The sequence below is a fragment of the Phoenix dactylifera genome, chromosome 2, assembly GCF_009389715.1.
Source record: "Phoenix dactylifera cultivar Barhee BC4 chromosome 2, palm_55x_up_171113_PBpolish2nd_filt_p, whole genome shotgun sequence".
NCBI lineage: Eukaryota > Viridiplantae > Streptophyta > Magnoliopsida > Arecales > Arecaceae > Phoenix > Phoenix dactylifera.
The window spans coordinates 3677821-3692269 of NC_052393.1; the positions used below are offsets into that span (position 1 = coordinate 3677821).

Consider the following 14449-nt stretch of genomic DNA (forward strand, 5'->3'; position numbering starts at 1 on the left):
ACACCATGCTGCTTCAGCTATACCCCGTCACATATATCGACGCCTTACCATTTACAGGAACGGCCTACGCCGTGGGCCTCAAGCTAGCTCTAGCTGCACGTCATCTGTCTACGACCTATCTCCTCCCATGATGAGGATGGGCCATACCTCCGCCACCTGGACACCTCTCCGAGGACTATATATATAGCCCCATCAGGTAACACTACGGGGACTCTTTTGAGCTAACTAAGCTTCATCCTAACTTGAGCGTCGGAGGGCCCTCACCGGAATTACCCGCGAGACTTTGTGCAGGTACACCGTCGCGTGGGAGGTGACCCACCTTCTTTCTCAACATTCCGGCAGCTCCTTCGACTCCTCTGACATGGTCACCCTTAAGCCCAATTTGAACCACAACATCAATTATCCATTGAAATAAGCAAACTAAAAGTTAGTTTTTTTCAAAAAAAACAAGCCTTTCATGCAAATTTTCTTGCGATCAAACAGGCTTCGAAATTAAGCAAATGAGAAGGTGAATTGTGACTTCTAAATCATCCACGAAAACGACCACGGCCAAGCGCTCTCGTCAAGTCCCAGTATGCTGTGCACCCCACGTGTTTTCGGTCCGCACCTTCTTTCGCGATACGGGCCGTAAGTTCGCGCTCTGCACAAATCTCAAAGCAAATCGAACTCTGCTATTCATCGGCCTGTATATATCTCAAAGCGGCCGCGCGAAGGAAGGTGGCGAATCCTTCTTTCGAACGAAAGATACAACCCCGTTCCATTGTCGCCGCGCCTGCGCGACCCTCGTATCATTCCCTGCTTTCGAGTTCGGACCCCTACCTTCTTCTCCATTGCCCATTTCCTGCGGTGCGGTGCGGTGCGGACGCATCCCAGGGAGACGGAGAGCATGATGAGGACAGACAGAGCGAGATGCCGTGATGAAGTACTGTCACCGCCCCCACTGCATCTGCCGCCGCTCCTCCTCCATCAAAACCTCCATCACCACCGCCGGGTTCTTCGTCTCCAACTCCTATTTCCTCCTGCTTCTCTTCTCCTTCCTCCGCCCCGCCAGCTCCTTCTCGCCTTCACCTTCCTCGACGCCCCCGCCCGCTTCGGTTTCCTTCTCCCAGGGCTAGTGCTCCCGATCAGCAAGAAAAAATAGGGGCTAATCTTTTTGTCTATTGCCAGCTGCTCCCGTTCGCGGGTCAGGGGTTTGTGGAGCTCTGCACATTGCCGATCCTATCGACGCTTGCTCTCCAATCCGGAGCAATAGGACTCCTGCGGGCGGAGCCGGGCAGTCGGCGCATTCCGATTTTGTTCTTATCGTGAGAGGTGTTTGCAACTTCGAGAACAACGTCAGGATTGCTCAGGACGCCGGATACCAGGCCGCCATCATCTACGACGACCTGGAGAATGGCAGCTTGTAGTCGAGTGAGTAAAGAAGTTGTCTTTCTTTATTATCGCATCACCTGGATTTAGAGAACCCATGAATCCCTTTCCGGGTTCTGTTTGAGTCTTTGTGTACTGTGGGTTTCACGATGTTGACTCACAATCAACACAATAGGATTTAACCCATGTGTCTATTCTTGTTTTATATTGTTTCCTAATTAAAGTGAATTCCATCTTAAGGTGAAGGGATGCTTTGATCTGAAAGCACTGTTGAAGAATTCATCTTTGTGATTACACAATCATGAGGAAGTGTTATCAACTGAAAGACGCGCGAAGAAGTTTGCCATGCATGTTGAGAGAGTGATGTTAATGTTCAAGTTCTCAGGTTGAGTCGTGGCTGTTCAGATGCTGTTTGGGAAATGGTGATGGAGATTTAGTTGGTCTGAGAGAAGGCTTGAGATGGTAAAAACTGGTGCTGCCGAGATATCTTTGTTAGATAGGAGAGCAGTAAGATTATTTCTGAAGGAGTAGGAATGGTTATGTTGTAGGAGATATGTGCAAGTGCGACCAAGTATATTTACGATTGGAGGGGATTTAGTATTTGATGGTAAAAGCGCTCATCCTAAACGTTCTTTTTTGACCCGCCTGCTTGCAGAAATGAATGGATCAGAAGGGGGGCTGGGTTCTATTTCCGGGCCGGTATCCTTTAGATGCTAATAGTTAATAGCTTTTCAGCTTGTTCCAGCTTCGCGGCTTCAGTTTTGTATGAGAGCGGGCGCACTTTCTTCAGACGGAATGCTCAGTGACAACCTCTCAATTGTCCCTGCCTGGCCTCTCTTGCTACCACAGTAGCACCTCGTGTGGTCAGCACCAATCGTGTTCGGGCAACGAAGCTTACACGCCGGCGAGGGGGGAAGGGAAGGTTTTTGTAAGCGAGACAGAGCAGCTTGCGGGAGATGATGGAAGAGAAGGGTGCGCTAGCACCGGCGGGGAGTTACAAGATTTTGTTAGAATGTATATCTGTTTGCTAGGCCTTTTGGTTATCTATAGTTTCGGTTTTGAATCTAGTGTTGTATGAACGCAGAAACAAGAATCAGATTGCGGCACATAACAAAGTTTCTAAGTTGGCAAAGCAAACAAAAGGAGGTAGAGTGACAGATAGGGAAAAGTTTCAGTGAATTTTAAATAATTGTGTAGTAGCTTTCGTGGAAAGATATTTATTTGCTGATGTGTTCTAGACCCCAAAATTTATTTAATGATACAAGAAAGATTACATTTTACAAAGTTGTTTCAATGCCTGCATCCTTATCCTATCTCTTGTGAATTGATACAAGCTAATAACTAAGATGTTTAAATAGTCTTAGAGAGAGAGAGAGAGAGAGAGAGAGAGAGAGAGAGAGAGAATTAGGGATAGATGTATAAATTCACTTGCAAAGACTTGAGCTACAAAAAGAAGAATTCACCTTAAGGACACTAGAATCTCCCATGTTATAGCACAAAAGCTTCATTTCAGTATATAATGATACGTATGTTACAGAAGTCGCATTGATACCACAGAGGTTGTAACAAATTTAGCTAAAGCCTTCTAAAACAGAATCAATCTCAGTAGGAAGGTGACATATTGAATCTAGCGGGTCCCAACTTGAATTTTGGACAATCAACATGTAACTGTATTTACCACATCAATCTTGAGCGAAATATCAGTAGTTCATCTCTAACAAATTGGGTCTACTTATAATTTGGGAATTTGAGGCTCCCATTCTGATTTATAAGCATTCTTTCTGGTTTATGATTTTTATGATGTGAATAAAGTGAACATTTGAATCAAGTGCTGGTTTTATCCAAGAAATTTGAAAAGGTCGAACAATAATTACAAGGGGCACCTCTAACAATAAAAAAAAAATCAATATTCTAATATTCTGGTCCCAATATAGTTAAATATTTAAGCCCAAGCCTGGCACCAATTACTTCAGGCCTAGACGATGAAGTGGGTGCCAAATCATTGGACTTGATTTTTGAGCTTAAGCCTGACATTTATTGAGATGGGTGTTTAGAGTTGTTAGGTTGGATCAGCATGTTTAACACCCTACCGAGTCATCAGTATAATGAGATGGTCATAAACAATCTTTTGTGTATATGCTAAAGTAAAAGATCTTATATTATAACTGCAACCCTTTTTCCCTATTAATTGTAGCAAACCTACATTAGCCTAATACAGTCCTTTTGATGCTTGACTGTCAACTAACTCAAATCCCTGTCTCTTTTGATAGCTTAGGGATCTTGTCTTTTGCATTGCATGATGCAGTTACTTGGTTTAAATTTGTGCAGTAGAAGTAAAAAGGCAAATATTTCATTTCTAAGCAACCAAAAAAAACTTCTTCTATTATGATGTAATAGGAATCTGTTTCATGACACTTAAGCATATTTTTTTTTAATTTGAAGGGAAAGAATTGTAGTAGTAATTCAGGACTTACACATTCTTAAGAAGCATTATGGAAGGCTGAAGGATAGTGGAATGAGGCTATGTTGATAATAAAGTATTCTCCTTCGTATAGGTTGATGAATTGAAGGTATTCATGTTTGAAACCTCTATGAGCATAACGAAATGACTCTTATATTAGGTGTGTTAACTTTCGTGAAGTTTGCTAGTGATGGCGTTATCTGAATAATCAATCACTGGGATCATATTATCTTGAAATAGATTTCAAATATTGTCACTATTATCTAATGGTTGAATTTGATGCAATCAATTTTGAAACAGCTTCTCCTTTTCAAGCAGGATGTAATATGAAAGGGTTGATCAAGCTTTGATCTAGAGGAAGGTCTGACTGGACTGGAATTTTATCTGTTAGGATATACAGAAGATCATGGGGGTCCCAATTGCTGGAAAATAATGATGGAAGAATATTTTTAAGTAATATCAATAAATAAGATGTAAGGGTTGGGGATCGATGTGTTAGAGGTTGGATATAAAGGATAAATCTCAAAGTATCAATATACATTCTATTTTCTTTTTTTCCTGTTATTGGAATTGCTTAGGTTACATGTGCAGGATGTAGTATAGGGGAGAGAGTTATAGTGGTTTGAATGTGTGTACAGGGAAAATTGGGGATTAAATGCACAGAGGTATGTTGAGCTGATGGAACAAGTATAAATACTGTTTAAGATTGACAAAGTTATTATTCAATGAAACTATGACAGTGATATCGTCTTTATCAAACAGACCTCATAAACATGGCTTCACCACAACAGATAGATAAGCAAATCAAATTTTACCGATTTCTGCCAAAGACAACAAACATAAAACAGATTGCTCAGCGACCAATGATGATGTTACATGCAGTATTTGTTTCATAGATGGCGGGTGAGCCCTAAAGAAATTTGCTCATGGTGAAGGAGAATGCTGTATAGGTTCTTCTAATGGATGAGACAGGTGCAACAGTATTGGTAATTTCCTTTGTATCAATTGTTGTCGTAGTATCAGCTCTTGCAGCATTTCTCTTTGCTCGAAATTGTCGGCTTCTAAGGCATGGAGCCCATAACCGGCCTCCCAGTATGAACAGACAGGCAGTGGGTGTCCTACCTTGCTTCACATTCAAAACTTCTTGTGTAAATGGCAAGCACATGACAGAAACTTGTGCCATTTGTCTTGAGGATTACATAAGGGTTCTTCCCTGTCTTCATGGTGAGCTGAATTTCTATATTTATTTTTTATGATCGATCTTTCTTCATGGTTCGAAAATATCCTTATGTGTATCTAATGAAAAGTTATTGTGTTAAACTGAACCTTTTACTAAGACTGCTGATAGACTATTGTCAGTTGACAATTAGGGGCTTGCTTATTCCTGAAAAGCAGTTGCTTGTTTGGACAAGCATCTGAGGCATCGATGAATCCAACATGACAGCCTTTCAGCATTTCATTCTTTGGCTGTCACCAGAGTTCATAATGTTAGATCCTACTGTAATATAAGTCAAATGCAATGTTCCCTGCATAATGAATTTTGAAATAGCATGCTTGTTCTTCAAACGTAGGACTAATTAATATGTTTCGATACCTGAGTATTAACAAGTCAAAACCCTTTCTCCTGATGATGAGAAACCAGCAAAGTTACTTTCTGCATTTAAATATGGTTGCATGAAGACAGACTCAGGTGACTGCTTACCTGATGTCTGAGTTTCATTACAAACTCATTAATCACAGAGGATGCAATTTGCATCTTTTTTTTCCTTTTTTGCTTGTCAACGATAATGCACTTTCCTTCACATATTTCCATACAATGTGTGTGGACTCATGGCCGAAGTTAGTGATGGATGGTCAAGTGCTTATGATTCGACCTCCCTACAGGATGTCTGTCTTCTGTTTAGATCGCACTTATAAATGGAAAAAGGTTGGTCAGTTATTGCTTCCTTTCCAAATGTCTTCAGGGAATTTTGTGCCTTTATGTAAGACCAGAAGGGTGTGTTTATGAAGTTATAGCATGCACTTCTCTATCTACAAGGCAATGCAAGCAAAAGCAGGCAGCCATCAGCTTTCCTTTTGAAGCTTCTGAATCATTTTTCGTTCCTGTCATCATGTTTGCTTCATCATGCTATCGTTTTGTTCGCAAATGGTAGAACGGATGATTCTTTTTTCCTTTTTATGCATCTTCTATATTCTTGCTTATCCATCTGAGAATAGATGATGTTTAGCGGTGTTCTGATGCGATGTGTTTGTATTGTGTGTGTAATTTGATGAGCATGAGGGGGTGTTGAGCTGATAGATCGAGTTGCTTGGGAACTGACATTTAATTGATCTCTGCTTTTAGAATAATAGACTATGTAGCTATGTCAACATGTAGTGCTTCTACATAATATTGTTTGTTGTAATCTTCATATTTTTCTTCATTGTAACAGACATTGTATCAGAATCTCGTGCCCTTACCTCCGATGTTGTGACATTATGTCCGCTACGTGGAACTTTTCTCCATTTGACACGCTACCATTGTTGTTGATTCTACTCTGGTGTGCGTAAATAATGATAGCTTTTCATCATCTAATCGGATATATTTTTTATTTGAACTTGTATTTTTATTTTTTATCCTTTTTGTTTGAAAATGAACTAGCTAACCATGGTTAATTGTCAAATAATCTGATCCAAAAATTTAAGCTAGTAGCTGGATGGATCCTTGAGTATTTAAGAGATTAGAATTTCTAACCTATTTGATATGACACTATTCCTATACTGATTACATGATTATTTCTAAATAAATCTTTGTTGCTACAATTATGTAGAAATTGCAGGTGATATTTATTGCCCAGAGTACGCTTGACTGTCAATATTCATAAGTAAAACAAGAATTTATACATATATATTTATAACATGTCAGAAAATAATTGGAGTGCTTTGTGTTTGAATTACTTTATAGACAAGCATGGAGGTCTGTATTCGTATTATCGTATAACGATGAGCAGCTAAAATTAATATTAAATAGCTGCACTTTATCCATGTTAATTATCAGATGATAAAAGGGAATATTTACCAGAGAATAATTCTTATTAAAATTCTTATTATTAACAGATATAATGAGAAACGTTTCATTCGTTATAACTGTTACGATATTTCAATCAGTATCCGTCTGCTGTTCCGCTACCCGCTTAGAGCACCCGTCCATGATGGTATGTGGGCTGGCACTAGAGACCTGTCTGTCATATAGGGCTCGTTTGGTTCGCGAGAAGCATTTTTTCTCCTAGAAATATGATTCCTGGGAAACAAATTCTCAGAAAGAGGATACCTAGGAAAATACTTTTGGCATATTTGATTGACCATAGGAAAGTGACAAATTTCCAAAATGCTTATGTTTGATTGACCATCCACTTTTCTGAAAAAGTTATATATAATTTCTATTATGTTCTTAATAAAAATTAGGTTTTTAATGTCTCTTTAATGCTTCTTTAATGCTGAAGGGTTTTTTTGGAAAAAAGTAAAAATAGAGTGATTCCTATCTCATGGGAAAGTAACTTAAAGACTTTTCCATGAAATGTGGGAATCATATTCTAATGGAAATAAAACTTTTTCATCTTTTTTTTTAAAAAAATTCCAACCAAATAGGAGGCATCCCATTATTTTTCATTGACCGCATTTTTTTCTATTTTTTTACCTGAGAACCAAACGAGCCTACAGTGATCCCATGTACCGCACCGATCCCCGCAGTAGAGACGCGGCTGATTTCGTACGAGGGACGAAATAGTGCAGGGGTGATCTCGTCACGGCTGCTTTTTGGGACTTCGGCTTAAATACAATATTCTTCTTGGGAGGTTTATTTTATAAACAAACCAATTAGTACAACGCTCATAAAGAAAAGGCAATCTAGTCGTACTCATAGCTGCGGTACCCAATAAAATTACCAAACAAGTTACCATCTGATGCGGCACAGGAATTCAGCTTCTTGCACGAGAGCTGGGCCACTTATGGAGTGCCACCTTGGATTGGAAACGTGCTTGCTAATCGCTTCCTAGGAAGCCGTGTTCCCCTTGTAGCTTGTGGAGTCGACGTACCGGACGGCCCGGTACGAAATGACCTTATCCGACAGGCCACGTTATCTTCGTGTCCTCTCTGCACCTACCGCTCGTCCACTTGCGGTGTCTTGGGACATCTGATTCGGACTGCGCGGCCGAGAGCGGAAAATCGACGGTGACATGCACGGCGAGCCTTTGATCAATCTCCAATCACCAGACGGATAGAATAATATTTATTTGAATCTATTTTCATATTTAAATTTATTTAAATATAAATAAAAATTTAAACGTCTAACTAATATTTATACCTATATCTATATTTTTAAAATATATATTTGTGAGGACACGTGCAGACTTGTATTTAGTCTCACATTGATTATTCGCTGAGTAGATTTTGGATATTTATACAAGATCAAGTAACCCAAATGATACCTTTCGGCTAACTATTTTGGGTGAGGTCCTGAGTTGTTACAATATTAATAAAAATAGACAACTATCTAATTCGTATTCGTATTTATATTTGGATCTGTATTCTTATCCGTAAAAAAAATATGAATTGAAAACTATCTGATCTATATCCAAATACTCGATTCTATTTATAATACTATTTAATTTTATATAATACTCATAAACTTTTTAAAAAATATATATGACTGCATTAACATGCTAATAACTTGATTATCATCTACTTAGTAATATCTTTGATTTTGTGCTCATAAAATTAATTTATCCTATTTATATCTGATTTATATCTATACATTCGATATCCGATTTGTATCTGAATCCATTTAAAATAAATATGGATATAAACTTTTACATCCGACTAACATCTGTATCCATATCTATATCCGTCAAATAAAACAAATATGAATATGGATATATTGATATCTGATCTATATCAAATCCGATTTCAGCCCTAAAGATCGCTTGCTTCGGTGATGATAACTTCCGAAATAGTGATAATTTCTTCTATCATTCTTAGATTTTATATAAAAATGGAGAGTTATTTGATGACTTAGATTTGATGTCGTATCTGGTTCTCAATCCAAAAACAAAGGTTATAGGTTATGTGATTTATCAATTAATTATTCTTAAAGAGACATTAATTGATTAGGAATTCATGATATTGTCCTCTGCAATTGGCCTTCAGATGTTGTTGCTATTATTTGCCGTCGGTTCTTTAGAACTCTTATTTCATGTATCTGAGTTATTTCACAGCTAGGACTCATCACATTCCCACATCCAACTCTTTTACCTCTAGACTATGAATCATGCACCTCATCTCACTACGAGGGGAGACTTGGTTCCACAAATGCAATTGTCAGACAGATAATGAATACTCCACAACCCTAGTAGTAGAAATTATCTCCAACTTGAGTATACGACTAAGTTTCGATTGGCTGAAAAAATGCTGTCGAAGTTTTTTCTTCATTAAAAACCAACCACACCAAAGTTGGATGCAGGCCTGGAATTTCCTAGCCAAGAAAATGTTTGTGCTCGGTTCTAATTTTAGGAAGTTCTTACCAGCTAAGATTGTAGGGCTTGTAAAAACATCTGTAAATAGGATCATGAACCAATCATGAAAGGGAAGCGTACCTGGATCCATGAGTAATCTGAACGATCAAAGCTTCGTTTGTTTCTCCCTCTTGGCCCCTGTTCAAACACCCGGTGATGGAGACCGATTCCGTGTTCACGTTCTAGGCAAAGGGTGAGACCCGTTATGTTATTCTACCATCAAGAATAATGCTTCCACTTTTCAAGGAGACAGTTACGGTAATCCTCGTAACTGACCACGATGTGGTCATGTGAGTCAAAACTCAACAGGGCTAGGACTCCTCCAAATGATAAACCTAGCCGTTGCTTGGAGGTTGGTGAGTCAGATTGGAGGTTGATGTTCTCCAGTACTTGCAACATAAAGAAATGAGAATATGCTAGCTATTTTTGGTCTTTAGTCTATTGAAGAAAAACTAGAGCCTGCAAGTGGAAAATAGAAAACAAAGATAAAAGAAGTTGACTGCAGTAATTTTAAGAGAAAAGTATAGATAAACCACTTATATAATCAAATAATGAGAGATTTGTTTCTGATTGATAAGTGTAATTCTATAAGAAAGTTAAAATTCAATCAACTGAAAAAGTCAAATAATGAGTATATGACCCTCTTCACTGGTGGATGCTTGACTATCTCAACATTGGAAAGAGTTTCTACACCTTTCATCCTGGTCAAAAGTTCTGTACTAATGAAGACTCCAAGCGAAGAATCTAGCCCCATTGATGATAGTTTGAATTCTGATAAATTACTACTAGAAATATATATATATTTCTCTTTGCACCTAAGCTTAATAAATAGCATTTATGCTTATGTACGATACTGCATTTAAATCCAATAAGTATCGGGCGTAACACGCCACTAATATTTCAAACTCTTACCATCAGACTTGTCTTCAACTTAAGCAAAATATATCAACCTATATACATATCAGGATTTTCATATTAAAATATATTTTATATTTCAACCATTCAAATATTTTCAAAACTACAATGATGATTCCTTCTTCTAGATCAGGAATCTTTGCTTATCCGAGTCAGACCCGTGAGATGGCTACTATTGTACATTCAAGAAAAAAACCCCACTCTACTATTGTACAATTGACTTATTTTATTTGCAGATTTTTTTTTTTTGTCGAATGCTCTTTTTTTTTTAATACTAATGCTTAGGTATATATACTTAAAAAAATAATTTTTACAAATTTTGTTGATTATGAGAAAGTAACAAATTTCATAATAGCATATTTTTAGTCGAGCAACTACTTTTTTAGAATAATTATATAAAATAAATGTTATATGTTTAATAAAAAAAATTTACTCCATTCTATCTAAAAAATTAAAGGTATTTTTGAAAAAAAAATTCCAATATCTAGCTGATGAAAACTAATTTTTTTTCATATTCTATATATTTTTTTATACTATATATATTATTTTATAAAATACTGGATTTTTATTTTTTTTAAAATAAGTTTTTTTAATACAACAATAGCTCAAACAATTCGAGTACGAGTACAATCAATAGAATCAAGAAAGAGAAAAAAGTGTAAACATAGAGGGGTAGTTATCTCAGTAATCCTTATGACTGCATTAAAATGCCGAGCAACAAAAAAAGCAATACAGAAGGCCACCCTATTAGCCTCCTTGAAGACATGGACTGCCTGAAAGGAATTCAAATGTCCCACCAGTCGACGGATATAATATAACAACAGGTGCCCACACCTATATCGATCCTCTTTCCGAATTCAATCAATCATAGAAGAGTCCCCTCAAGATACATCCTATCCATACTAAGCACCTACTTCGCGAAGGTGATATCCTCTTAAGCTGCCTATAGCTCAATTAAATATGGGGTACTTCTTAATTTTTTCATTAACCTCTTTTTTTTTTTTTTTAGCCCTTTCCTTGTCGTGGAATCAAGCGGGTCCGACGGGTAATCTCGGGTACACCGCCCCGCTCAGCCGTTACGTCGGCAAACAGAACGTTGAACCGTTCTCCTCCTTGGTACTATACTAAACTATAGAAAAAAAGAAATGGGGCCAGGCCGACTCCCTTCTTATATCTGGTGGCGCCGTCGGAGAGGAAAACCAGAGCCTGGAAAGCCAACGGCAGCACCCACAGACACTCCCTCCTCCGCCCTCCGAATCTCACCTCCTTTGCTTCTACTTTGACCCTTCCATGGCTCCCACTTTAAGGTAACCAAATTCCCCCACTTTCTCTCTTTTCCTCGTCCCTCTCCCTCTTCCTCTCCCTCTTATTATTTCCTTACCATCTCAAATCCAGTAGTTAAAAGAATACAAAATCATGGCGGCTTCTCTTTGGGTGATGAAATGGTTTTGGTTTTGTAATGTTATCTCCTTGTTTCTTCTTTTCCTGTGGCCGCCTTTTTCCAGTAGCTCGGAAGCAGTCGCGACCGTGGACGTCCACGCCGCGAAACGTCTCATGTGCTCCGGCCACCGCTACTTGGACGTCAGGTCCTTTAATCTCCTCTCCTGCTCCTCCATTTCCTTTCTATTTGCTCTTCCCCTTGTTCTTATCACTAAAAATTTATGTATTCATTACTGTATAGGACCGTGGAGGAATTCAACAAGGGCCATCTAGAGAACGCCATAAACGTCCCGTATCTGTTCTTCACCCCACAAGGTAAGCCTCTGCTTAGTTTGTACTTTTGGCATGGGAGTCGTGATGCATTTCGATTGCCTTTTTTTTTTTTTGGATCAGGAAGGGAGAAAAATTCGAAGTTTGTGGAGCAGGTGTCGTTGGTTTGCAACAAGGATGATCACATAGTTGTGGTATTTCCTCTTGGTTTTCACATGGAAATAAATTCCATGATTCGAATGGCCGAACGTTAATCATGTTCTTTTCTTTTCGTTTTTCTTTTTGTCGCCTGGGCAGGGATGTCAGAGTGGAATGCGATCCCTCCCAGCAACCGTGGATCTTGTCAACGCTGTGAGTGGTTTTCTTCCTTACAGGTTGAACGATAAATTTAGCGAGCAATCCGGTTTGACGGTCCGCCCGTGGATCGTGCATGCAGAGGGCGCGATTCAAGAGGCGGTTGAACCTCTCATTTTGGTGCCTCCACGGCGCACAGCCAATCAGTCACCTCGAGTCTTGATTCAAAGTAGACAGATTATGTCACACATGAAGCACACCTCAAATCTTATCGATTCTTTTAGTTCCATCTGAAAATAATATTTGGAATCTTGTCCAATATGATATCAAGCTAGGTCCTATCCATATGAGTAAGGATCAATATACCAGTATCGAAGCCTGTACCAATCAATTTGTACCAGCATGGAGAAAAAGAGGTAGAGAGGGAGGAAGGAAGAGGGAGAAAGACGATAAAATAGGAGGGCTAAGAGGGCTGAGCCCCTCCTCTAACTCTCTACAACCCTCCCTCCTCCTTCTCCTGTCTCTTTCTCTTGTTTTCTTTTTTTTCTTCTCCCTCTTTCTCTTCTTCACCGGTTTCTTTGTTTTGAATGTTGAAACCATCCGGATTTATTGCAGGCACGACTCGGTATGCTCTGAACTGTACAATTTGAGATAATTTCGCATTCCTTGCATATAAAGAACTCACTTTGCAAGCTCCTAATAGGCTCCTCTAAGATACAATTATCTTTCCTCTATAGCAGCTTAAGCCCAAGGAATAAATTAGATATTCCTTGTGCTGAATCCATCTCAGGACTCTATTATACTATTAAATGGAAAGGCGGTATATTATAAAGTGATTATTACAAAGCTATTATTGAGATGACCTAAGAAAACTCTGTCTGCACATTTTAGGTTATTTCTCCTTTTCATTTGTTATGTGTGAACGTGTGTAAAGATTCCTCTTGATATTATCTCACAAGCTAGAACTTTTACTCTCATGACAAGTTACGAGAATAGCTCTCGCGTGCAAGTTTCAAGTAAATCAATGCAATTTGATTTACATACTTGGTTCTGTGAATCAAGAACTATTAATTTGATTCCCTTTTAGCTGATTGATGCTAAAAGGAAAAGGACTTTGCTTTCAACCTTCAAATTAGCTGGTACCAAAGAAAAAGGTTGCTCTTTTGTTGTTTAGGTACATAAGCTTTGTTTCTGTAGATGAAATTGAGCTGGCGTTTTTAATTAAATTGCAGGGTTTCAAGCACGCAAAGAACATGGGAGGTGGTTATGCCGCATGGGTGGAGAACGGGTTTGTCGTGAAGAAGCCCAAGGGAGAGCTGCAGTGATCGCGTTACGTTTAAGTTGGCCGTCCATTGCGTATGCGTACGTCTAATTATGAAATAAAATAACTATTAAACTAATATTAGCTAATAAACCTCAGGTTGACTCTCCGTGAGCTCACTTGCTGTTGCAACCTTTCATGATTTTTGTATAATTATTTTGTTTTCGAGATGCAGTGCCTGTATTTTAGTTGGATTGTTTTCTGGTTTTGTTGGTCGTGGAATATGAGCTCCATTGTACCAACCAAAAAAAAAAAAAAAGTTAGATTGATGGGTTGGCCTTAGTAATGATAATATAGCCACTTTTGCTTTGCTACCTTGGTAGTAGTCACCATACTAAGTTGTATTTATTAGTAACTGGCATGAGTATTTGATGGTTATGTTGAATTTTAGAGTTAAATGCTTCTAAAATTTTGCCAACTTTCTCTCGTTGCTCCGAGTAATAACTTCAAAGAGGAGCGAACCTTTTGCCCTAAAAGGTTCGCACTTGATGCTAAACCTTTGGTGAAGGTGCATGCATATTAGCAATCGTGTTACATACATGATTATAGGAAACCCACCCTCGATATGCTCGAAAGCTACTCTAATCGCGATCAAGGCTGGATTTGATACAAGGTGTGTCCTTCACCACTAGGCTACATAGATGAGTAAATCTGTGAATACTCGACTCCGGAGTACATCGGCAACCCACGATCTCTTTAGTTCCTCTCTCGTACGACTATTATTGATTCAAACACCCAACCCATTGGAGATGTTATCACTAGATAACCCCAAAGCAAGTGTTTTGTTATTGGGGTTGACAACTTTCAGAAATAACTTCTTAGAACCATTTG

The 14449-nt window shown here is 38.6% G+C and overlaps 1 protein-coding gene across 2 annotated transcripts; it reads left to right on the forward strand.

The window, feature by feature from the left end:
- Positions 1-11438: 11438 nt before the first annotated feature.
- Positions 11439-13932, forward strand: LOC103706163 (protein HIGH ARSENIC CONTENT 1, mitochondrial-like). 2 transcript variants are annotated; one of them, XM_008790193.2, is made up of 6 exons: positions 11439-11600; positions 11802-11879; positions 11975-12048; positions 12127-12197; positions 12301-12354; positions 13530-13932. In XM_008790193.2, exons 1-6 carry the CDS (start codon positions 11584-11586, stop codon positions 13620-13622), a joined length of 387 nt encoding a protein of 128 aa, XP_008788415.1. In that variant the 5' UTR covers positions 11439-11583; the 3' UTR covers positions 13623-13932. The 2 variants fall into 2 exon arrangements, with proteins under 2 accessions (XP_008788415.1, XP_008788413.1); XM_008790191.3 differs by having other exon boundaries at positions 11444-11600; positions 11799-11879.
- Positions 13933-14449: the final 517 nt, after the last annotated feature.

Coding starts and splice junctions, on each gene's coding strand:
- LOC103706163 (XM_008790191.3), top strand. Junction 12,049..12,126: donor TCTGTTCTTCACCCCACAAG/GTAAGCCTCTGC, acceptor TTTTTGGATCAG/GAAGGGAGAAAAATTCGAAG. Junction 12,355..13,529: donor CCGTGGATCTTGTCAACGCT/GTGAGTGGTTTT, acceptor ATTAAATTGCAG/GGTTTCAAGCACGCAAAGAA.